General features: G+C 42.0%; 1 protein-coding gene across 2 annotated transcripts in view; it reads left to right on the forward strand.

Moving 5' to 3' along the window:
* The first annotated feature begins 2,612 nt into the window (after positions 1 to 2,612).
* The window catches only part of vaspb (vasodilator stimulated phosphoprotein b), a 45,972-nt gene continuing 21,859 nt past the window's right edge, over positions 2,613 to 26,725 (forward strand). For both annotated transcript variants that reach the window (XM_080730903.1, XM_080730904.1), the window contains exons 1-2: positions 2,613 to 3,100; positions 25,607 to 25,778. In XM_080730903.1, coding sequence (XP_080587029.1) covers positions 3,096 to 3,100; positions 25,607 to 25,778 — 177 coding nt within the window. In that variant the 5' untranslated portion in view covers positions 2,613 to 3,095. The remainder of the gene's footprint in view (positions 3,101 to 25,606; positions 25,779 to 26,725) is intronic.

The following is a 26,725-nucleotide window of genomic DNA, read 5'->3' on the forward strand; positions in this document are numbered from 1 at the left end:
TAGTATCGGTGATGTCAGCATGCAGATGGTCAGACAGACATTCGCTAAATTAATGGTTTGATATTTTATTTAACAAAACCAGTAGATGCATCATTAAGCTCATATCCTCCTGGGATTCAAACAATTTACAATTTAAGCATTTTAGCAGACTCTTAATCCAGAGCGATTTACAATAAGCTAGAAAGATGCAATTCTGGGAAATATCGAGTGTGGTTGCCGATTTATTGTCTGGATAAAATGTCATGTGACGCTCGACCAATCCTCAAGCTAGGACCACTCACCCTTTGACTCAATGGACTTACTCAATACAGGTGACGTCACCTGGAATGGTGACGTCACCCAAAGTTTATCTGGAAAAATAAAGCTTCATCACTAGAACTATTATGTGTTGCCCCTGTTGGGCTAGAAAGATGCAATTGGAAATTGCAAGTGTGGTTGCCGTGACTATATTCTGCAGCAAGCTACATGTGAAGCTCGACCAATCCTCGAGCTAGCACCAATCCCACATTGAACTCAATGCAGGACTTTTTATAGTCTGGTTTGTGTATCCAGGAAAATAATAACTAGAAATACTGGATGGAATGCATGGAACACCATGAGCATAAAGATCTACTGTACGGGCACTCCAACATGGAACACCATATATGGGCATAAAGCTCTGCCAAACGGGCATTCCCAACATTACTTCTGAGACCCCTACATTCAATTGAATGGGTCTCTCTTCCTCTCAAGATAGATAAGACTCATTTCCCAATTGGAAGTTAAATATTTCAAAAACTACAAAAGATTTCATGTGGGTGTTGTTATTTATGAGGTTGCACTTGGTGGTCATGTCACCAACACCAAGAACGCTGCTCCCTCATTGGCTAAAGGCCCTGCCTTTGCACTGTCGGACAGTTTTGAGGAGAATAAACATACTAGATAAATAATGAGAAGAACATACTTCTTCTGAACATTACTTCTGAGACGCCTACATTTAATCCATCAGTTTTGAGGAGAATAGCCTTACTCTGATAGATGAAGATTTGGGAGAACATACGTGTGAGCCCAAAATAAGAAAGCTGGGCTAGAACTATAATGTGTTGCCTACTGCAGGGGTCTATAACATTTTCAGGCCAAGGAACCCTTGGCTGAGGTAGTGACCCCCACTACATATTGTATGAAATTGTGTTGCAGATTAAACCTTTTCATAGATTGCATAGATAGTTTCATAGACTTCATATCATCAGTAGTACGTGTATTTTCCACATTAATCACTTAAACTGTTAATGCTTGGTAAGCTTGACCTTTCACTCTGTATTTTGTCTGCTCTTTTTCCCCTCTACATCAAGCTATTTGCCAAAAATAGCGATCTACAAGGTGAGGCGTTGTGAGCTTGTGGATCTGCTATTTTTGGCAATGCTATGGTTCAAGTGCTTAATGTAAAAAGCAGGGGAAAACATTTCTATCACACAATGATTTGAAGGACCCCCTGTAGTAACTCTGAGGACCCCCTAGGGGTCCCGGACCCCCTGTTGAAGACGTCTGGCCTATAGCAACCACACTAAACCAGAATCAAGAAGGTTTCATTTTATTTATCTCTAACTTACAAGCAGTGAAGCAACGAAATGTTGATGGGACTGGACTTGTTCTGTAAAATTAATTGTGTATCAACACAAATACAAATACACAATAAGAAAACAGTAAAAAAAGGAATACTACCATAATAATAAAAGATATACAATAATAGTGATTGTGACTACACTTTCCTTGAAGGAAAGTGTTGGCAGAAAGCATGGCCCCCTTCTTGAAAGCTATAGCTGACACAGATTAACAGTTGCTCAGAAGGGTCAACTGGTGTGTGTATGTGTGTGTGTGTGTGTGTGTGTGTGTGTGTGTGTGTGTGTGTGTGCCTGCGCATGTGTGTTGTGGAAGCTCAATGTTTACACATGCCTTGCAGACGTAATGCATTCCTTCACTGTCTCCCGTTCTACTGCTTTCCTCATTAGCAGGAAATAGTGCCTTCAGGAATGCATAGCATATGACGGTGTTGATAACTTGGCTATTTATGTCACCTCTTCTCCGCAGTTGTTAACCATGCACTCCCAATTCTATACAGCTTTATAGATTTGTTCTGTGGAATATTTTGTTCCATTGTGAATTTGATGAATTAAAGCCATAATGTCCCCCTTTTGATTAACTTTCATTTTAGTAGATTGTCGATGATTGCAAAGCCCAGTTCCTCCCCCAAGGGCCCCTGGCCCCCTGAGAGCCAAGGGCCCTCTGAGAGCCTAATTCCGTCGTACGACGGTACCGCGCGCCGGGAAATACACGCTCTGTCTGGTCGTCTATTTTCGGCGCGCTGCACCGTCTCGCGACGAAATACAAATCCGAATCGAGCGGTCTATGAATGGAACAACCACCAGAATACCACCCTGACATTACGCAGTCGACCGCTAGGGCGCGGTGTGGTGCGGTTAACCATGCAGGGGCGGGCTGCCCTGGGACTGGGATGAGAGAGCGCCTAGCCTACTTTGAAGCTGGCGGCGGGTTGGACGTCAAATGAATTTACATATTATACTCTGCTGCTAGTGTGCACTGTGCTAGCCTAGTGCGACCGACCGACCCGGGGACAAGACAAGAGGGGAGTGTGTGGTGTGTGGGGCGAAAATCCACACTCATTTGTGAACGCGTCGAAAGGATTTGGGGTCGCAAAGCAATATCCAGTGGAGGCGGGGGAACGAAGTTGTAGATCCGGCGTGTTGTCGCTTCTTTTTTTGGGGTTGGTTGGTTATAACAGGAGTGTGGGATAGTGATTGGAGTTGACAAGCAGGCTGCTCCACTACTGTATGCACTCTACTCTACTCCCCCCTCCTCCTCCTATCCTACTGCCCTCCTCCCCACACACACCACCACACAACCAGGAAACCGTCGAGGTGTGCTTCTTTATCCCATACTGTGGCTCCCGACCCCTTTTTGCGGGGTTTATTAGATGTGCGTCGCCGATTTTTCTCGTTTTTTCTTTTGTTTTGCTTCTTGTTAAAATCTCCCCCGGGCTTCGGATCTGAAGTGGCACGAACTGCATACGAGGAGAGGATCTCCACTCTGGCCGAACAATGAGGTGGGTAAAGCGGGTCAAATGGGATCGCTCTCTATCTTCATTGTGTTGGAACTACGTTCAGTGTGTGTGTGTGTGTGTGTGTTTGAATTGCTCTGTGCTATGCTATACAATAGTTTGCGTGGAAAACTCTGAACGGTCCACCCCACAATACACAAAGGATGCCTCATTATACACGTTTATTTGGAAGAAAATCATATAGTTTTACTTCGCGGCCAGTGGATTGTTTTAAATATATTTTAAGTCATATCGAGAAAATCAATGGGGCGTGTGGCATTCATGTTGTTGCCATGAACGCAGTTCTAAAGAATACTTTTTGTGTGTAATCCTGGTGAATGAATAGGTGCTTTGCCCACTAATGGCTCCCACTAGTGCCAGTTAGAAACTTCTGTTTGTGTCGTCACACGGTAAGCCCAGTAGCTCGACCAGTTCCGAGGGTCTGCTTCTATATCAGAAACATTCAGGGGTGAGGGTAGCAGAGCAGGTCCGATGACAGACAGCCACCACCACCACACTGTTGTCTTGTATCTGCTGCAAACACCACTTTGAACGGTGCTGTGTTTTGGCTGCAGCGAACTTGCACATGGGTCCGTGTTTCCCCCCGTACAGTACGTATCTGGTTCTCATTCTCAAACCTTTTCATGACAAGAAGAACCCCCACATTGCCACTTATCAGCCCGCGGACCCCCGTTTGTAAGGGTATGCCAGGGACCCACTCACCACATAGTAGAAGATTCTTACGGCTCTAGCAGCGATTCCCACAGGGACCCCCAGTTTGACATGCATTAGGCTACGGTCGGACCACCATTCTCTGAGACCCCAATGTATAATGTAAAATCAATGTTAATTTATGGAGTTTCCATTGCGGGTCCTTTTGGTTCCATTTGTACACTCTTGAGTTAGGGTCCATTTGGTTCCTAACTATCATTTAGCTGGGGACCCTCTGGAACTCCCTCAAGGACCCCTATCTATGGGTCCCCGAACCCAACTTTGAGAACAGTTATCACTCTGCTACGTGTGTGTCTCTCCATTTGGGAGTGGGCCAAGGCAGGCAGGGCTGCTCTCTGCGTGGAAAGCTCAAGTCCACGAATTCCACATCCTGTCACAGCCTGTTATGTGCACTTGGTAATTATTATACTTTGAAGCCACCGCTCTTCACTTGGTTACATTTTTTCTTTTTCTCTCTCGTGTTTTCCCTCCCATCTGATTCAAACTGGGTGACAGTCCACCTAGCCTAACATGGAACAATGTCACTTTCACTTGGACAATTTAACTATGATGTACAGAGATTCAGGGTTGTTGTTAACCTGTGCAAGTGCAACTCTTTATCGCAGCCTTATTCTCCATAACAACCTCTACTAGTTTGTGCCATGGGCTGGTCTAGGACTTTTATTTGTTTTACACACCATACCAACCTTGACAACAGTAAATTACTACACCCAAGAATACGATAAGAGTCCTATTGTAATGTCCTGGCATGTTGCCCATCCTGTCAGCATGCACATTCTCATCATTGACACAGTTTTAATTGGAATAGCATTGATTCCACCATTCCCCATCAATACAGGCTTTTCCAATGATGGGATTGGGTTTTCTCATTCTGTGGCTCATTCTGCCCTTCTTTGACTGACCCTGTGTTGTACTATGAATGTCTGGCAATTCAAACTCTAAAGCAGGTCACGTCACCTTGCATAATAGGTGAGGAATGGAATGCTGTCGCACATTGAAGTTCATTGTCTCCCATGGCCCTGGAATGTAAATGTTGACACAGAAGTGCATCTGATTAAAAAGGTTTCCACAGTTTTGAGCAACAGCACAGCATAGCCCCCCAAGTTCCCAACATAACTTGGAGCTTCTGTCAATAGAAGCCTCCCTGCTGTTCACTCATTCAGTGGGATACTTTCAGATTAATACTGACTGGGCAGCTCAGCCTTCTGCAGTGTGACCACTTTCCATAACATTGGTCTCAGACTCTCTGCTACATTTTAAGAATGAAAGAATAGACTACCTGTTGAACGTGAGATTCATTGTAGTCCCTCGTTAACCAACATAGTAATTGAACGTTAATTAATATAGATTGTCAGCATTTCTGACACAGACGTGTTTCTCCCGGAATGTTTTATCCCTCTCTTCTTTGACACAGGAAGTGCATCCGTCTCTTGCAATGATATGATATGATATGATATCATTATGATTCATTGTTATTGTCAGAGTGGTGACTATGCTATGACTCGCCTTGACGCCTGCCATGCCTGTCTGCGACTACCTGATTTGGCTCAAATTGTACAGCTGCCTCTGGGTTCAAGAATGCGCACACACTCAAGGTGTAATGCGGCTGTTAAGACACCTTTTAACAAGTTGTTCTGTGAGTCTCGGGCCTAGAATCATTAGATGCCTGGAAGCGATGCCAAAATGGCTCTGTGAAAGCACTGGATGATGACTGCTCCGCTTCTCCTTTTGCACTCCCGTCTGAGCTTATTATCGATCCAACTTAAAAGCAGCAGGGAAATGGTCTCCTCCCCAGTCTCTCCTTTGTGTCTCGCCTCCCACTTTGCTTGCAGATATCCTAGCATATATAGTCAGCTACTTTTGCATGGCTACAGAACGGCATTTCCATGTCTCCTGGAATGTAACTTACTCAATGGTTTTGGATGATGGTGACACTTGCTACCATCTCTTTTGTCCCTATCATCAAAAATGGGCACTTAAACTCATGTTCCCATAGGCCAATAGCTGTTGTTTGACTCTTTATCATCAACCCTGTCCTTTTTTGGAAGGACCAAACCCTAGTGTTGTGATATCTGGCATCTTGTGGCAGGGTGTTGTGTAATCTTTATTACAGAATGTGAGTAGATGTTGATAATATTCATGTCTCCACTTGTCTCCATAATTCCTTTTTGAGATGTTTTCTCTCTTTAAAGTCAGATTTCAGTGACACTTTTAGGCTAGATCAGCAGGACCTTTTTCTGTAATCCTTTTTTCCGTTTCATTTCTTAGGACCAATTCATAATCCACTTTTAGAGGCGGATTTATTTCGGTTCAGATATGAAGTCATTCAGAAGTGGGTGGGTAACATCATTAAGTCGGCTTTTCGGTGCAAGTACATTACCCATTCACTTGTCCGGGCAAAAAAAGTCACTTGTCCGGATAAAAATGAGACATTTCACAGTCATTTCTGAGCTAGACATTGAAATAGAATGAATAACGAAAGGACTGCTAACGACCCCGTTGCTCCTTCCACTCCATAGTATCGCCAGTCCATAGTCTGTATACAGCGCAAAGCTGCTAGGAGCGTCACAAAAAAAGTGAAATCAAGAGCCACTTGTCCAACAGACAATTACATTTTCAATGAGCTTGTCCGGAATGATTTATTACTTGTCCCAGACAACAGGACAAGCCTTAATGTCAAGCCCTGCAAGTCTGCACAGGCATTTTCCTCGTGAATATGACTATTGCACCCATTCCAGTATTGTTGAAATTGTAGCTGGTTGCCAAATTTCAAATATTAGATGTCTCTTTTGAACAATATTAGCTGTGCAACTGAATTTTTTAATTATCATGATAATTGTGCACATGGGAATTCCCTTACACTCAACAACAATGTATTTCTGAACACTGTGTGAATGCATGCATGTTGATATGCCCTTCAGAAAGCTAAGTGTTTACAATATAATCCATGCATCATCATAGCTTTAATATGAATAATTTTTAAAATGTCTTGCCTTGTTATCATTTTTGTCCCACAGTATCTAATGACAGCTACCCCCAACCCCTCCTCCCCTGCTACAATTTACCCCCATCGGTCCTCCCTCCTCTCACACATATAATAAATGGGCCTTTATGCCGGCCTGCCCTTTGGATTAGACGCTGTGCTACAGGAGTTGCTCAACATACAAAACCTTCTATTGTCTTTGTAGTAACAAATCCAGTTTCCTCAGTGGTGGCTGCTGCTGTTTTTCTTTTATAGCCAGTTTAGGCTGTTTACGCTCACCCTCTGTGGGATTATTGTCTATATATTCTCTAGCGTTGACCATTACCAGCTTTTTTTATTCCACAGCCGTCCAACACACATAACTAGTTGTTCTACAAGTATAACCTTTTGAAACTAGCCCTCTGGGGGTAACCTTTTCTTTTAAGAAAGCTTTAGCATTGAGGAGAAATTGTTTAGACTGAGTCTCCCAGAGCTAGGACTGGAGAGATAAACTAGAGCTAGGCATGTATTGTAATGGTAAGATTGCTTATTAAAGTTGAAAACAAGAAATGAAACAGGGCTTTGGTTGGTCAACAGTGTTGACCACACTGACCAAGAAAGAAGAAACTCAACATATTATGGCTTTTTTCCCCACCATGTTTGTTGTATTGAGGATGCTCCAAGCATTGAGGATGCTAAATAGCCTATTATGCCACCTATGGTCACTCATGAGTCATGAGTCATGACACATGGTCAGCTATATGTTTCTAGCAGAAACAAACATGCAAAAGAGGACACATTTAAGGTTAAAGTGGGGACATTTCCCCCTGCTTTTCTTTCTGCTTTAATTCTTAGATGGGAGACAGAAAACCAAAAGGCAGGAGAGAAATGCTAGAAACTACAGGACTGGTAGTTGGATTCGAACACTGTCCTCACGGTTCACAAGCAGAACATGGTCTGTGCTGGTCCAGCCTCCCCAATATTTAACATGAATCCTACCTTCTATTGTGAGGATGTGACAATCTGATTTAACACTTCCCAATGTCTTCTGTGTAGAGAGCTTGTGCTGGGAAATTGCTGCCAGCCTAGTATGTAGTTTACGTACGTTTCGATGGACTCCAATATTTGTATGCAGGCTGGTGATTTTCCAGTACGAGCACTCACTTGGCACACAGATTTTCACAATAGAATGATAGTATTCATGTGAAATATATATAATTAATGATTTAGGGCTAGGTCTATATCAGAGTTACAGAATGATGCAGTATGACTTGAAGTCTATAAACAACGAGAAGCATCCGAGACACCCCGGCTGTGGCATCATTGTCAATGATGGGCAGTCTGACATCATAGTGAAACCAAAGCTCACAGTGTGGTCAAAGATGCTATAATGATATAATGTATGGTCAGCATTGGCTGCATCTAATGGACGCGCACGCACGCACGCACGCACGCACGCACACACGCACACACACACACACACAGGTTTCATTGTAGAACCACCCTATAATGGAGCGTAATGGACAGCAGTCTGTATAAACTGCTTTGTATTACCAGCCATCTCCAGCCGACAAGCACTCTATCTTATGTATTCTGACCTCCACTTCACCCATGTAGGATGATAGTGATCACCAATTACAGCAAGGAAGAATGCATTAGATTGATGATGGCATTTGTGGACAAATAAGTATTTGCTTTGCAGGTCTATTGGACCAGCAGCACCATATCTTCTATCGACAGCATTGGTCTTCCAGTTGACCTAACAGTGGACTAGCTAATTGCAAAGGCAATGGGATGCAGCCTCCGTTGGCCTAACTACTAACTAACTAGCCAATGAATCGCAGATCGATTGGCCCTTCCAGCTCTGCAGCTGAGCGAAGTATGGGTCTAATGGTTGCCTTGTCTACAGTTTTGTTTTTTAGTTCTTACTCACAATATTCGGTGCTGATCACAACAGAACTTGGAGATAAAAAGCGAGATAAATAAATTGCAGATAAATAAATTAGACATTTAGAGTCTATATGTCTAATGTATTTATTTTATTGTCAACGCTTTTTTTGAGTGGTGGTCACACCGTCTCCAATGCCTGACTGCGTGTTTATGTAAGTTTGTAGTCTTGGAGGATTTGCCTCGATACGTGGGCTTTTTGAGACGTGGGTAACCTCCTCCATCTTTGCCTCTGGTTATCCATACTTGTGCAACTCAAATTCTGAGCTGGGCTGACTTCCGGCCCAAAGATATAATGGTCTCAACCCAGAAGTTCTTCTCGCCCCCCTAGTGGTGAAAAAAAGAACTTCTGGGAACTGAGATTAGTATGTTTTTAGCATGAGCTGCAATAACGCTGGGTGACCAGTGGCAGGCCTGGGTGACCAAGTGGCGCTGTTGAGTATGTATGTTTGTAACTATGTTTGTAGCATGAGCTGCAGTACTGCTGGGTGAACAGTGGCTGGCCTAGGTGATCAAGTGGTGCTGTTGAGTCACACACAGGCGACCCGCAATCCCAACCTCAAACCAATCATAGAGGAAGCTGGCACAGAGGACTCATGCAGGATGCATGAGAAACAAGTTAAAGTGGATGTGGTGAAACTAACACAATTGGAACTGTAGTCTGGAACACTTTCAAATTGAAGCTGATAAATTATCTTTTTGTGGTTCTCTATCCTGATTGGATACAATTTTTATCCAATGTGAACATGTATTTAAGCGATGGGGAGACCCACGCTATCGAACACTATAGCAATAATTACTATTGTAACAAAAACACAAAAACAAATACCAATTACTCTGACTGACAAAACAGTCTGTCAATACCTCAGTATTGTATTGACAGACTGTTTTGTCAGAGAAAAACAACATGCATCCGCAGATACAGAACGAGAAACACAAATACTTTTGCACATCGCCCAAACAAGTCAGGTTAGTCAATTAGGTCAGTCAGTTATGTTGTGTTGACTTAACTACATAGAGTACCATCAAGGGAAAATGCATTATTCTGCACTGATGATATTTCTTGTAAACGCCTGCCAAATGTATACACAGTATGTATTTAGCTGCAGACCCCCATTTGAAAAGAGTTAGTGCCAGGGATCCTCATAAGATAAGTGTTTTTTGATTTAAAAAAAAAAAGCAACAAAAAAAAGCCTATCTACAATCTCACAACACGCCGTGGTGTGACGCGTTGTGAACTTGTAGATAGACCATTTTTGAAAAGCCAAGGTATAAAAAGTAATTTTGAGGCTGGGGACCTCCTCGAACCCCCTAAAAGACACATGGGGTCCACTAACTTACATTTTTACTTTATCTGTGCAATGATGAATCAAAGCCGATGTAAGCAGGGTCAAGTGCTGGTGCTGTGTCCACTGATGCTTTTTTCCCCGTTTGAAAACACCAGAACGTTCGCCTGAGAGTGCTTCTAGGCGCAGAGTTGATAACTTTTCTCTCTCAGTGCCACACGCGTGAGCGTAAATGACAAGCGCTAAGCCAAGCTGCTGGATCTTACATAAAACATGTTAACTCAGTCCTTGTCATCATAAATAAGATCCTGTGATTGCTTTTCTTTGGCATTTCTTGAAAATATTTTATTCTTAAAAACGTTCCCTTGTAAAAAAAAACCATGTTAAAACATACTATGTTGCCTCAATCAATGGAACATGTTTGTGAAGAAATGGTGTTTAAGACTCATGGTTTCATAATATGGATGCATTCTACCTGGAATTACTACTAAAGTTTCTGTTGGAACCAGAATCTTATTTTACTGATATATTCCTCTGGTTATTCTTTTCAGCCAGTACAGTTGAGCCCATCTTCTAAACGTTGTATAAGATTTGTTGGATTGGATCATTAGAGAAAGGGCAAAGGAGACATCAAGATTAAGACGGGATGTGGCTTGTTGCACAACTGTCATGTCAGGCCAAGTTCTACACAAGCACCCATATCAGAGTCATTTGTCAATTAAGAGAAGCAAGAAAATCTGATATCAAGTCTGGCCTCCTTTTTTTTCCTCCCCTTCGGGTTCAAATATATACAAATACATCCCTCCTGTAAGATATGGTGCACAAGTTAGGACAATGCAGGAAAAGGGGAGTTTCTCTGTCATTCTCTTCTACGTAGGGGTTCTTCTGAATGGTATGCTTGCTTGCCTATTCCCCAGCCCGAGTCAGGGAGAACGTGCTCCAACCTGTAAAAGGAATTGAACATGCTGCGAAGAGAGGTGATGATGACGATGGTTCCAAATAAGGGCATAAAAGTCTGCCAGCTGTGACCTCTCTGAAACTGCTTTAGAAGAAGGGAAGAATTCTCCTCCTCAGCTCCATCGAGTGGTCATACACCAAGAACTGAATGAGGCCGTGGTTCAAAAATGTCTCTTCATCGTTTCCACAACATTGGGGGGAACGTTTGCTTAAATGATGCCAGAGGATTGTAGACAGCCGATGAGTCAGCAGGCAAAGAATGCTGAGGAGTTTAGACCTTAAGATTGGTGGGGGAGTTTTTGAGTGGCTGAAGTAAAAAGAATTGCGAAGTAGAAATGTTTTGAGTGAACTTTATGTCTTTATGCCATTCAGACACATTGAGGAAGCTGTCTAAAGAATAACTGAGTGTGTGTGTGTGTGTGTGTGTGTGTGTGTGTGTGTGTGTGTGTGTGTGTGTGTGTGTGTGTGTGTGTGTGTGTGTGTGTGTGTGTGTGTGTGTGTGTGTGTGTGTGTGTGTGTGTGTGTGTGTGTGTGTGTGTGTGTGTGTGTGTGTGTGTGTGTGTGCGCACCTGTGTGAGAGAGAGACAGACACGCAGTGGCAGAATGCTGTAGCCTGAAGCAGCTGTGTGTGTTAATGTTAGCAGCAGCATGCTAGGACCTGCTGTGTATGGGAGGAAGGCATGAGGAAGAGGATGGGGAAAGAGAGAGGGAAGTTACCAGAGGGTATATAAGGCAGTGTGATATGGACTAAAACAAATATCACAACATTTTACCAAATATGTGGATATAATTATTGATATAACCTAACACAAACAGTAGTTTAAATTAATGTGAAGAACCTATCGCACAAAAGAATTGTTCCCGGTGTGTACGGACCTTTGATCTCAATACTGTATCTGTATGTTTTGAAGAGTTTAGAAGACAAAGGAAAAAGACTTTAGATTTTCTGTTTGCTTTTATGACATTGATTTCATAATTATATAGGATGAATTGTCAAGAAAACACACTCTTGCTTTACAATGTCAAATAAATCATCAGTACACAGAGAAAACATACACCTTAATCTGTTCCTTGGCCAGTGTGTAGGGCTGTCACAATTATTACATAATCGTCTAATCGTGATTATTTGACATTATCGCAATTATTTTGTCATAATCGTCATAATCGTGAATGTTGAAAAATGTCCAAAATAGTGGAAATAGCTGATCTACAAGCTCACAACGCATCGCGGCGCGTTGTGAGCTTGTAGATCGGCTATTTCCACTATCAAAGTTATTTTTTAAGTAGTAAGTTGTCAAATATGTCAGTAATTTCTTTGTATATTTAGGTTATGTGTCATATCTGCCATGTACAACTTCAAAGCCTAAAAGCCAAACAGAAATGTAATTATCAACGACAAAAACACAATTAAATCGTTAATCGCCAATTATTTGAGTGACAATTAATCGTCATGTAAAATGTCATATCGTGACAGCCGTACCAGTGTGCCCTCCGCTCCAACCACCTCACGTTTGAAGAAGTGAAGCTGATTCAAACCTATGTGAAAGGAAGTCTTGGTATAGATTCCAGAAGTGATTGTACATACTAACTAACCTGTAGGCTATAGGAATTCTTTATCTGAAAATGGGGAACTTGACTACTAGCTCTCCTGTTTTACAACGGGAACAGGCCTTTGTCTGTCATTGACAACTTGTATAAAAAAGTCACTTCGGATTAGATAACCTGTCAGTTTTTACAGTAGTTTAGAGAAGTTAGGATCAACAAATGGAACAGACAGAGCTACAGATCTCTGCTCTTGACAGTTGTGTAACTTGTGTTGATTAACTTAATGGGTGACACTCACTGCACAATGTCATGCCGGACTTTTATTCTTAGTTGTGCAAGCTCACACAACGCTTCGCACTGCATTGCAAACTTCGTTGCAAACTTGTTGATCAGCCGTTTTCAATGAGCGGCACCTACGTGCAACCAAGTACTCAGGCTTCAGATGACTGGGCCAACCTGCCATCTATTGTGTGTCCATGCTGGTGTGAGGGGGGAAGCACCATGACCCTGGTGTGTGTGTGTGTGTGGGTGTGTGTGGGTGGGTGTGTGGGTGTGTGTGTGTGGTAACAGGACTACATGGTGATCCTTTTACTCATGATACTGATGTGTTATAAAGTCTTCTGAATAGAGTGATAGTTGTGAAAAACACTTTTTAACTCTTTGAGTGCCACCCCGTTCACCACTAGAGGGCGCCCAGTGGCCATAGAAAATCCCATAGAGATATGCTGGTATATGCAGAAGCCCTGCAGCCATGACTTGCCTGAACACTTTCCTTTGTGCATGTACAGGAAGAGGATGAAGTTAGCTTGAAGTTAGCTATTGGTTACCAAGCATTTTAGAAGCCTTATTTTCGTCAACTTAGCCATGATTAAACCTTGCACACCTCATGCATGGGAAAAAAACAGAGAAGAATGAGCTCTAAAAAATCCAATGCAATCCTGGATTGCATTGAAGTGGATTTGTGCAGTTTGTTCACAGCTTTCAAACAAAAAAATCCGATTGGAAATCCGTTCAGGCATTCTTGAGATAATCGCCATTATGTTTTACATGTTATGTAAACAAACATGGCTGCCCTGTATGTTAGATGGGGTTGTATGGGGGTGGAACATGCAAAATCGCGATTGAAATCATGTTCACTAGATTTGATGGGGTCCAAAAAAAATAAAAATAAAAAATAAAAATCAATTTCTTTTTTTTTTTTTTTTTTTATATCCCGAACATGTTCGGGATAGGCACTCTGGTATGCGATAATATATCCCGAACACTCAATGAGTTAAAATGGGGCTTAAAATGATTAGTGTGTTTGAGGTGGGTATTGGGGGGTGGGAGGGGAGATCTGAGTAAAATGTAACATATTCTAGAAGAACATAGTCTATTTGATTTGTAAGCCAGCCAGGGACAATTCCAGCATAGTTCCAAAATATGTTGATTTGTCAACCGACTGAAACAACCAAAAATGTAGCCTGCTTGGGAAAGCACAGTAATTCATATGGTGAATTTGATGTCTTTCATGCAAAACATGGTAACACTTATAGGGACAGGGTGATTTGTGACCGTCAGGTCGCAGTTACTATTATATCAAAACCTCCACCGGCTGGCTGTCTGTCAGTCAGTTTGTCCGTCACGTCACACTTTTCCCCTACTCATATCTCCGCCACCGTTGCCCCTATCGCTTATCTCCCGATTAGGGAGTCTCACTGGTATATTTATCGTGATTCAAAAATGCTCACAAACAATAATTGTACAGTGGAGAGATTTACATTTATTGTGAAATTGTCCTCCGTCAGACACTAGGATGAATTGGCTTTTGTTGAGCTGCAAAATCTACACAAATCAATTTGCCAAAATAGCAGATCTACAAGCTCACAACATGTTTTAAGTTTTAAGCAATTTTGCGATAGTAACATTAATCGCAATTGTAGGAGCCATAATGTGACTTATTCAATTCAATTCAATCTTTATTATCGGACTCAGGTCCATAGAACAGGGTACAAGACATAAAACACTATACCATACATAAAAGAAACACAACAGGCAATAAAAAATCAATAAGAAGATGTAAAAAATAAATAGTACATATCTTAGCCCACAGGAAAAACACACAGGCATTTTAACCAGTGTACCCTTAGTCTGGATGTATATCGTGAACTGCTCATAACAGGGCTTGAAAGTGCCACAATGATGCCGTTAGTAGATACATCCAACCGTTTCATGAATTTGAACATTAAGTTTCTTAAAAGTGCTTTAAAAGTCCTCACTCCAGCAGTGACAAACATCTCACTAGCACTGCCCCCTCTGGGTTTTTAACTCATTCTGTGCCAATGACTGCTTATGACGGTTTTTTTTTCCAATAGCCCTGTGTGCCAATGACGGCTTATGACGGTTTTTGTGTTTTTTACATAGAAAAAAAAAGAAAAAAAAAAAAAAGATTTTTTTTTTTTAAAGATGTCAAAATGACCTGAGATCAGAGAGATGCTTTTCTCTGTTTGTGTGTTCGCTCCCTCGTTTAGCTGATTGAGAAAATGTGTGTTCATGTGTGTCCATTCTAGTGGATGGACACTTTTTTTCATTCAAACAGCTCTATCTCTGGAACCATTTGTCCGATTGACAAAATTATTTTTGCCACTGAATCACAACAACTGTGTCTGTTTCTGTGGGGAAAAAAATATTATTATTATTATTTTTCATTGCATAGTAAAGAAAAACATACAAAATCTCGGCACAGCTACCTTGGAGCCATTTTGGCATCTGGCACAGAATGAGTTAAGGAGTATTCTCATAGCATCATTATGCAAGGTCTTGTGGTTTTATTATTCTTGAGGTGAAGTATACACTTTGGTGTGGGCACCGGAGCTGTGGGCGCTGCCACGCTAATAACTACTCATGGCGTTCACCTGGGCACAATAGTAGTTGGGAATTGGACGGAGAGGGGGTGAGCATGGGAGAGGACAGTTTCTGTTGACCGCTGGAAAAACGCATCTTAATACAGTAACATCCACATTTAGATTTAGTAAATAGTAAGCTGGGAACTGTTGCACTTAACGTGTGTAAGAATAAATGGTCAAACCCATGGATTGGAGTGGACCTGAATTCTTTGGGCGTGTGCGTCATACAGTGTCTTTTTAACTTCCATGTTTAGCTCCCCGCTGCGTTTTAGAACTGCCTTTATACTGCCGCAATAGCAATTATGTTCGCCACAATAATCGTCTTGTGTCACTTTCATATGGTCCCATCCCTAAACACTTCCCTTTCTCACTTCTCTACTGTTATGTCTGCATGACTTGAGTGTTGTGGATTTTCTCTGAGGTGCTACGATAGAGAAAGCCATGTGTGTAATGCATCAAGGTCCACTTTCATGCTCCCCTTGGGAATGTGCAGATCAATCTAAAAAAAAAAATGTGTGTAAAAGTAAACGTTCTTGAAACTTTCATATATTTTTGTTAAACGTTTGAATTGTTATGGCATACTACAGCTCATGAATATCATTTTTTTAGATTGATCTGCATGATGCACTGCAAAAATGTCAGTTGTAGGGACTAGGGAGTGATTCAGTCTTCAATATTCAGTGTTGATTTTGTTTTGTTTAGGACAACAGAAAACGATAAAATAGGAGTGATCTTTTTTCCAGGGCACTTTTAATAATAATAAGAACCAGTTTACAATGTCTTGATAGTAAATCAGCTGCGTTGTTTAACTGATGTCACTCGAACAAAGAAAGTAGTTCTTTGAAATGACTTCCGATTTAGAACCCAGTAAAATGATCTCCTTCCCAAGGCATATTTTTATTTTTGTCCACATCTCTTATGACAGATTAAGACAGGGTTGACTCAGCATTATATAACGTGTGAAGGTGGACCTGTTTTTTTTTGCACTGTATCAGCATTCTGATTCATCATCCAACACAAATTGGGCCTCTATTTTTATCAAGCCCTGAAAAGCGTTGGAGGATGTGTATTGGGCAGACGGCAGATGGAATTGTAAGGGTTTATATGTTCTTTTCTTCTCTGATGTTAATGTGCCATTTTGGGATAAAGGCCGAGACGGAGATAACCCCTGAATTCTCTTTAGTGTTTCTTTATCATCGTTGGCCACACGAGATTTACTAGTTCTAAGTCCATTCATTGTAATGCTTGATATTCAGACACATTATTCATATTTGACAATGAGTCATGTAAGATTCAGGCAGATAAATAACTTATAGCTATTAATAATTCTATCCATCTTAAGACTGCATGAAGCTACTTAAACTACATTGTGAGAGTGTGTGTGTGTGTGTGTGTGTGTGTGTGTGTGTGTGTGTGTGTGTGTGTGTGTGTGTGTGTGTGTGTGTGTGTGTGTGTGTGTGTGTGTGTGTGTGTGTGTGTGTGTGTGTGTGTGTGTGTGTGTGTGTGTGTGTGTGTGTGTGTGTGTGTGTGTGTGTGGGGGGTATCTTAAACTTTTACACTAAGAGTTAAATAACACTCCAGATAATGTTGCATCAGAGAAATAAATTAATTTTTGGCATTTTTTTTATCCGCACAAGTGGCTTTTGTGTACGGACAAGTGAATGGAAAATGTGCTTGTGTACAAGTAAGTACATTATCAAAAGGTTAAAGACATTATGTCATGCCCTGGATGGTTCAGTGTAGTAGTCTTGCAAGTTACCTTAGCAGGCTTTTTTCCAGATCACTTTGGACCTTGGTAATCAATCAATAATTATTACATTTCCTTAAAGGAAAGGTACAGACTTTTTTGTAAAGCTGACCTATTGATCATTATATCGGGGCAGAGTCTTATCATAATTTGATTGTCAGAGTGTGTTTCTTAGAGTATGGCAATAGCCCCCCCCCCCTTTATCATTCATTAGCAATGTTAGAGCAAGGCCTGCAAAAGCTGAACATTATTAAAACATATCTTTTGGCTATGGTCCTGAGACCAAAAATAATGTTTTTTTAATATACTGGCATTATGAACTCTGGGAAGAAAAAGCGGGCTGGTGGTGGATTACGAGGAACTGTGAGTGATGAATCCAGGGTCTCTGTAACTTTGTAACTTTGAAAATGTACTCTTTTGATACTCACAAGTTTCATAATTTATTTTCTTTATTCAGTGCGGCTTGTTGTGCACTGGGCACAAGTTGTCTCTTGAATTGCAACAAGAAAAATTCCTGTACAGGCAAATAAAGCATTTCTGAGTCTAGGGAAGAGAATGGGGAAGAGAGGAGAAGAATAGGAGTGAGTGATGAAAGAGCATATGGTGGGAGGGTCAGGTAAACAGGGGAGGAGGGCAAGAGAGGCTGAGCCACTGGGCTTGACTGTACTTGTCGGAGCGTTTGGGAAAAGTTCTGAGAGCACAGCCATATACAGACATTTGCAAGAGAGTGTGTGCCCCAGCCGTGCACTGTACTTTCCTGTTAACTCTTCACTGACTGTAGCAAGATGAGGAGCCTCATTCTGACTGTAAAAGCAATGAATAAGGATAAACCTAGATCAGGTGGAATGCGTTTAAGCTACAGATGTGTGTTGCCAATGTTTTGCTTACATACGACCGCTTTCTGTCATATGTCAACTCTCTGTCATAAGACCAAAAATATCATATGAGCTTAGTTTACTTTAAATAGTGGGATTTCCATGAGGGAAATTGACATTCTTTGCCTTAAGTAGAGTATCAGAGCCAAGCATAGCCTATATCCTCCTCAGAAAACTTCCAAGTAGGGATGGGACGATAAGAAAATTTCATATCACGATTATTGTGACAAAATAAATTGCGATTTACGATGTTATCGCATTAATCAACATCCGTTATCCTGGGGCAGAACATTGCCAAAAAATAGCAGATCTACAAGCTCACAACTGTGAGCTTGTAAATCGTCTATTTTTTGGAAGACATTTGATAGAGAGTGGGGAAAAAAGACTGTATCAAGTACGTATATTATAAGTACCTTTTACCAATTATAGAGGGTTTAAGTGGTACCGGATATGCAGCTCGGCAAATAAAAGGTGAATTGATCCCAGTGCAATGACGGAGGACGATATCACGATAAATTCAATCTCCACAATACGATTATCGTGAGTGTTTTTTATCACGATAAACGATAATATTGCGTATCGTCCCATCCCTACTTCCAAGTCAATTGTGCTCACATAAGGCCTACACTACAGTAGTTGTCCTAACTCTGATATGACCTACAGCTGGGCTGCAGTCTGCAACAAACATACACATAATAAGTTGAATAATCATGTTGGCATTGGCAATGTTTTTGCCAGATGTGGATTGTGGACACAGCTTCTTCTGACATAATCTCTTCTCTCTCTTGCTCATTTTGAAGATTTTCTCCTGCATGCAATGTCGTCTAAAGGTGTGGGATTCTGCCTATTTTGGTACATTGTATTCACGCAAGCTGGCTGAATTGCATTAGTTGTGTGATATTTTTGGGATTAATTGTGCACCTCTAAGCTGCAGTAGCCGCTTTATAGCTGCTCTCCCAGCGAACAACTGTGGTATGTGGCTGTAGGAAGGACGTGAATTAAATGTTTATGGTTTCGCCTGTCACGGTGCATTCCAGTGCTAAATCGATGTGCTGTCAAATCCATATGTCCTCTTTGGAGGTGGTCAACAACACATGCACGCACGTGTTGGCATGTGGCAGGTTGACAGGTGTGTGTGTGTGTGTGTGCGCGCGCGCGTGTGTTTGTGTGCGCGCACACGTCACATGCATTTGTCCGTGCTATTTTAGTATGTGAGTCCATGTGCTTTCTTATGCGCGTGTGCCACACGCTTTTATGGTCTCAATATCGGTAGCTCAATAATTAATCTCCTCACTCTCAGCCTCACTCCTGAGCCCTCGCTTTCCCTGCCATTAAAAATGCATCCATTTCCCAATCCTCGGTCTGGGTCCCCTCCCTGTTCCCACCAGTCCTGGCCTGTCCACACAGTCAGGAGCATGCTCAGTAGACTGATGCTCACCAGGGAACATCACCATGTATGTTGAACACAGAACATGGGTTAAAATGGTATTTGCAGAGTTTGCTCCAACTAATTTGTTATGTAGGTTTTCCCACATGGGATATATAATACAAGAATATAGAAAGCAAAGTCAAAGCAAAGTGATTTGAATGTCAATTATAGTTTTCCTCTTGACTGACAACCTGGCTGACCCTGCCTACGTTTTAATTATTGTATCTGGAGCTGGGTGATTTTTTTTCTAGCCTAATGCAAACTGTTCTTGCTGAGGGAGATACATTTCTCAGAATATCATCACATGATCCATATTGAGGTAATCATCATGACTGTAATAATAGTCAATATCAGAATACTATTTATTTGTCATTTAGAAAAAAACTATTTCCCCCCTCCCTGTTTTTTCATTATGTCAATTTCAGAAATTCCCCATAGTTTTCTTGTAGTCTTGTCACTGCTGACCCTGTTGGCTGACCTATCAGTGAGGAGCCCCCACTGGGAGGACATAACGCCTCCACCCTCGTCCTCACCGTTCCATGGCCTCTGCTAACAGGTGCCGCCCCAGGCCATAGGAGGTACTAGTGCATCAACAAGGACTGCTATCCCTGCAATTGAGTTTATATGGACGCTTGGCCTAGCCAGACGTACCACTGAGGATTCAAACCCCTAGTCTCTGTGGTGATGGAACAGGAACTTTACCACTGCACAACTAGACCACAACACAATGCCCAACAGTCACTTGTAAATGCCGCTTGTCTCTAGTCTGACTAAACCCTGTTTCGGGAAGTTGGGAGTTTTTCTGGAAATATTTTCTCTTGCTTCAGAGTTCCCTTGTTGTCAGTCATCCACCCTGTCTCACTCTTTTATGAAAGTTACTTTCCATCCCTCATATACTGTATGCACAGTGCACATCCCATAACCCACACACTGCACATCATTTTGGAGCTCATATCTTTGAACAGGTAAGGGCTAGTTCATATAATTGGTCATATAATTGGCCCTCACTAATGGTCATTATAAGGTGGCACCATTTCTGTCTACTGGCATTGTCGCTTCATTCATATTATTCTATCTTTTAGAGTTTTAAATAACCAAACCTGGTAGGCAGGTTTCCGTCCACATCCCTCCTCTGAGGTGCAGAGTGAGTAGACAGAAATGGTGTCTTCTTAATGAGCATTAATAGTGACATAGTGAGGACCAATTATATGAAGATAAGTTGAATATGGATTCAACATAGAATTGAGCACTTCAATATGAATTGAGCATGTATGTACAGTCCTGGCTTTGCTACATGTTTACTTAATATATAGACCAAAATGGAAGGGTCATCATTTGTTATGTCACATTAACACATTAACACAAATCATTGTGCGTGTGTGCATTCATGTTTTTTCAGTAATGTAAACAGCACGTTGTAGAGTCAGACATTAAGGCTAAAAGGATAACTCAAAAGGCTCCTGGGGACTTGTTTCCATTGTGGTCAGGAGGATGTATGTATGGACTGTGTGACTCAGGCAGCCCTTATTAGGCAGGGCTGCCAGCAGGAAGTGGGCTGTGGCTTTAGTGCTGTGTCACAGGAAGTAGCAGATTGTATCACGGGCGGGACAGATGGAGAGGGAGAAGCAGGGATGGATTAGTGGAGTGTGCAGTAGTGTACACGAGCAGAGGAGGGGGAGAGAAGATCATGAGAAAGAGGAAGAACGGATATCTGATCTGACACCTAATGGTCCACTACTGCTCCTACTCTGGGTTCCTCTACCCCTCTCATACTAAGTTAGAAGTCCTGGTTTCTACCTTTTGACGGTAGTCCTGTTACTAGCAAATCTCACACTCGTTTCATCTCTCTTTTTTCCTCCCTCCTCTATGTCTTTCTGTCTGTCTGTTTCTCTCTTCAGTCTGTCTGTCTGTCTGTCTGTCTGTCTGTCTGTCTGTTCCCTGCCCTCTCTTTATCACACACACACACGCATGCACGCACGCATGCACACACACGCACGCACACACACACACACACACACACACACACACACACACACACACACACACACACACACACACACACACACACACACACTCACACTCACACTCACACTCACACTCACACTCACACACACACACACTCTCATTCACTCACAAAGTAAACTCACTCTCCTTCTCCCTCCTTCCTTATTGGTATCCACAGTTCCACACCCTGGGGGAGTTTCCCTGTGTGACTGGTCTTCCTTGCTTGTGTGTGACAGTCTTGTGTGTTCTACTGTAACTGTATGTGTAATCTGTCTGAGACAGTGCCAGGTCAGTCTCAGATCTGTGAGTGTTGGTGTCGGATGAACTGCCTCTCACGTTAGGTAGTCCAAAGGAATGGCACGCTCAACTCACAAGACTTAAGATTAATGACTCTCACATTAGACCTGGGACTGTCAGAGCAATCTCAGACATGCTGCCACTGGACGGCCCTGGCTGGGTCTAGTAGGCTAGTTATTCCCAGCAGCATATTGAGAATCTTTATAGACCAATGACCAGTAGCCTCATTGAATGTTTGTCTTATGATACAACAACTACAGTTGGAGATGGAGACTAGAAATACCTGTGCTCCTTTGAGCACAGTTCCCCGCCAGGCGGAGTCCAAAGATTGCGTGATGTTTGGACAAAAACTGCACAAGGACAGACGGGCGGACAGGGGGCAAACCATAGTCTCGGCCACGCCTTCGACCTGGCTGGCAGAGACAATAATTCTTAGAATCTGATGACTGCAAAATTAAATCTTCATGAATCCTTGGACTTGATACAAACTTGGCATTTAGTACAGCCTTGTGGAATGCATTAACTTTGTAACATACATGGGCACATGAAGGTAGACTGATTTGTACCGAGCTGATTGAGAGAAAAGATACTTACAGAGCATGGGACTGTATATATACATGCAAGATAACACAGTGGGTCATAACACTATAGCTTGATGGGCATATCAGACTTATAGAATATCAGATTCTTTTAATGTTACTGTACTGGTCTACATGATTACAAGCCACGCATTGTTATAGAATACTTTTTTTAGCAGTTAGTTTTGTTTTCACAAGGAGTGATTTGTTCTTCATAAACCTTAAGGCAAGGGTATTATTGTAAATCCCCACTTAGCACTCCCATTCCATGGCCCTCATGACTGTTATCAACTAGGTGTGTTCAGTGTGCGAAAGCTTTTGGGTGTGTTTTTCACCCTGAGCTGTGTTATCTTAAAACACGCTTGTGTGTGGGAGGAGCTGGAGATGTAGAGCAGGTGGAAGGTTCCAGTGGCGGAACACCACTCTGCTTCCTGTCTTTGTCGGCCTTCATTGTTGTCCTGTGGCCCATCTCGTTTGGGATCGAAACCAATCTCTCCTCTCCTCCTCAAATCAACCTTTTGCTGCATTCCTTTCCTGCACTAGGTCTACCGCTCTTTCTCTCTTTGTATTTTGCACACACTCTTGTGTACATATTCCACGACAGTATTTACAAAGCATATAGATGGAGTGTATTTATCCTTTCTTATTACAGCAGTCTTGGCCTTGTTTGGCTTGTTATTATAATTACAGGTACCCTATGTTACCCTGTTCAACTCTAGAGTACTGCAGCCACGTGTGTGGGTTTCCCAACTGGTCTGAGCAGCGTGTATCTATTCAGCATCCAGCTTAAGGCAAATCCTTGCATCTGGGGGTTCCTGCAAATCCTTGCATCTGGGGGTTCCTGGAACAAAATATATTGAGATGGGGGTCCGCGGCCATATACATATCATTTTGGGGGTCCTTGACATGACACATTTTGAGAACCACGGATATAGCAACACAAGTTTTTTCAGAAAATTGTTTGTATTTAGAAGACATTATCAGTGGTTCTCAAACTTTGTCAGCTCAAGGACCCCCAAAATGATATGTATTTGGCTGCTGACCCCCATCTCAAAATATCTTGTTCCAAGGACCCCCAGAAGCAAATATTTGCGTTTAAAATGTTCACTCTGAATTTGGGTCTTGCCTTAAGTTAGATGCAGAATAGATACACGCTGCTCAGACCCGTTGGCAAACGAAAGGTCACACTGCAGCCTGTCTGTGTCTACCATTACTTTATATGACCCTCATATACCCATCTGTTGAATGCATCAGTGCATAATTACTCTCATGGCACCCATACCAAGGGGCAGACCTAATCTTAGATTTTACACTTCAGTCTTATAAATGGCCTGTTTATTGACATGTGGACATGCATAGCTGGCTATTACTGGTCTGCACGGCATAGAAATATAATATTTGAGACACCACCCAGCATATGTATTCAGAGCCAAACGAGGAAATAAAAAAAGAATACCTGGAGTCCAAGCCTTGTTCCCTGTAACCTAGTACACGTGGCTGGCCTGATGAAGACCTATATTGCATTGAAATATTTCCTGGGTCAAAAGTTAAAATACTTTCAAGGTTCCCTATTTCTAGAAGCTGGAAGTTTTGTGGTCATGCTATGTCATTGGCTAACTGCCCTCCAAACCCATACCCAAACTTTACCACCACATTATATAACGCCTAAACACAACCATTTTAACATTACACCTTAAATTAGGTCAGCTTCTTGTGTACAATTTTGTATTTCTTTGTTTATACTCTTTATTTCTCAAAGATCTTTTAACAATACAAAACAAGAAGACAACATGTAAGAACAATTTTGTATGTCTATGTGACCATCCATTTTTCAAAGGGTAGTTTATTTTGCCTTTCCCACTTTAAATGAGTGTACTGGCCAGGTGCTTGGCACAAGTGAAGACAATGAATAGGTCAAGAAAAAAAATACACCAACATGACTTCATCGAACACCAGATGCTTTGAAGTCATGTTGTGAAATGTTCATAATTACATACCTAAGACTAAGAGAGCAAATATGCAGTGTGCCGGAATCTTTCTTTAGCCTACCGACCCCAGTACCTACTTGTGTTGTCTGTGTTTCTCAACTTTACATGAAGTGATCTGAATTGTCCCGATGCAGTGAGTGAACCCCACCTGGCAATCCAAGCAGGTTAAGACAAACGACAAAGATTTGTTGTTCATTTTGTAGCTATTAGCCTGATGCTTGCACAGACCTTTTCAGAGGCAGTGTGCTGTGACAGTGTGTCGAGCTAGACCAGATGAGGCTAGCCTGGAAAGACTGGCTCCCATCTCCAGAAGTCTGTGACAAAGAGCCATGTTTACTTTCCTTCTTTCTCAACAACACCATGTCTCTCTCTTCCTTGAGCCAACTGCAATTCACACTTCCTCATGTTTTTGATTCCATTTTCTTTTTTTTAAATTTGCTTACATTTTCATACTCCCTTCTCTTCCTGCAACCTCAGTGCTGCCATTCTCTCTTCCTCAACTCAACTGCCAAGAGGACAGTTTATTATGTCAAGCTTTATCAGCAAATATGTGTAATTCACTGCTTTATAAGCAAATATGTGTAATTCACTTCTTTATAAGCAAATATGTGTAATTCACTTCTTTATAAGCAAATATGTGTAAATCACTTCTGTATAAACAAATATGTGTAATTCACTTGTTTAATTAGTAAATATGTGTAAATCACTTCTTTATAAAGAATACAGAAGATGCCTTGTTTGTTCATTGCATAGGCTACAGAAAGTAAAACAAACAAAGGAACTCGGCCATTATGACAGGGTTCTCGCAGTCCTAGAAACTTGGTTAATTTAAAGGTTTTCGTATGATTCGGTTCATGTCATTTCCCCAGACATGCATCCAAAGGTTTTGGTAATGAAAGTATTGTTGGTGCTGAGCCTTAGGTTATAGTTTTAGCGAGGTCAAACAAAAGTTATAGCTATCAGCTATTTAGAAAGGCAAATAAAGTGGCCTGGTACACTTAAGTCAGGTAACATTGGAACGTAAGCACTAACAAATATTTCTCATGCAAACTGCTGTATTATAATATGTCCATGAAATGAGGAAGGGCTTGTCAATGCTCAACATTCTTATCCCTATGCAATACAATACAATTTGTGTAATTAATGAATTGGGAGCAGTGTTGCGACTGAGAGTCTATTTTTAATACCGATGAAATGAGATGAACAAAAGTGTGCAGTGCACTAATTCTTTAAGCAGTGAGGGAACCATTCTAAAACGGTCTTTATCTTCCCTCGCCCAGTGAGTCGAGTATCTGCCAGGCTCGGGCCACTGTGATGATCTACGATGATGGCAATAAGAAGTGGCTGCCGGCGGGCGCTGGTGCCCAGACCTTCAGCAGAGTCCAGATCTACCACAACCCCTCCACCAACGCCTTCAGAGTAGTGGGACGCAAGATGCAGACGGACCAGCAGGTATGTGAAACAGTGCTGTGGTGGGTGGATCAGGTGTTTGCTATTTGTCCATGCATGTCAGTGTCTTAATGGGAGGGAGGGGGGTGCGGTAGGAAGGCTCGCTCTTAACTCCTGCCACACTGTACTTATATCATCAGTGTTATATCATAGTCATATAGTGTTGAGCCAGGCAGCAACATGCCCTAGTTTTATTTGGCCACATTATACATTTTTTTCCTCTCTTCTTTTTTCTTTATCTTTTCTTTCTGACCTTAATTTACCCTGAGGAGGTTTGCTGAGTGTGCATCCTGTTTTTGTTTATATATATATATATTTGTTTTGTTCAGTAGTCCGCTGCCTCTCATTCATTCGGCACAGACATTCACACCAGGGAGGTGCCACAGTCTGGAGAATGCAGTCACAACAAATGACCTCCAGCATTATTTTTAGTACTACCACCCCTAGCGCTGCAGCATCATTGTTGCTTAAAGCACTCCATACTCATACTAGTATTAACTAGAACCCACAAGGTGTGCACTGCTGGCCTCATGTTCCTAATGTCTTCGCCCGTTAATGAAGATATTACCAAGAGCGCTCTTATATTCCAAACTCGGCTGACATCATCACCAGGAATGCTGGTCCCTCGTTGGCTGTAGGGGGACACCTCCATACATACATTCCCAGAATACCAGCCGTTTCAGGGCTACGGTCTTCAAAAATCCCAGTCACCTACATACAGTACATACCCAGCCAATTGCACAAGTAATAAGTAAAGTAAGGCTTGCCGAGCCAAGAGGCCCATAGGACAGGAGCCTATCTCCTGTTTCTGTAGAGTGAGGCAGCTTGATGTACAAGTACACCCCCTGGACATGACGCTAGTATGTCGCAGGGACTTACCCACAATCCAACCCTTAATGCTGAGGGCCAAGCAGGGAGGCACTGGGTCCCGTCTTTCAGAGTCTTTGGTA

Source organism: Nannobrachium achirus (assembly GCF_963921795.1).
Source record: "Nannobrachium achirus genome assembly, chromosome: 8".
NCBI lineage: Eukaryota > Metazoa > Chordata > Actinopteri > Myctophiformes > Myctophidae > Nannobrachium > Nannobrachium achirus.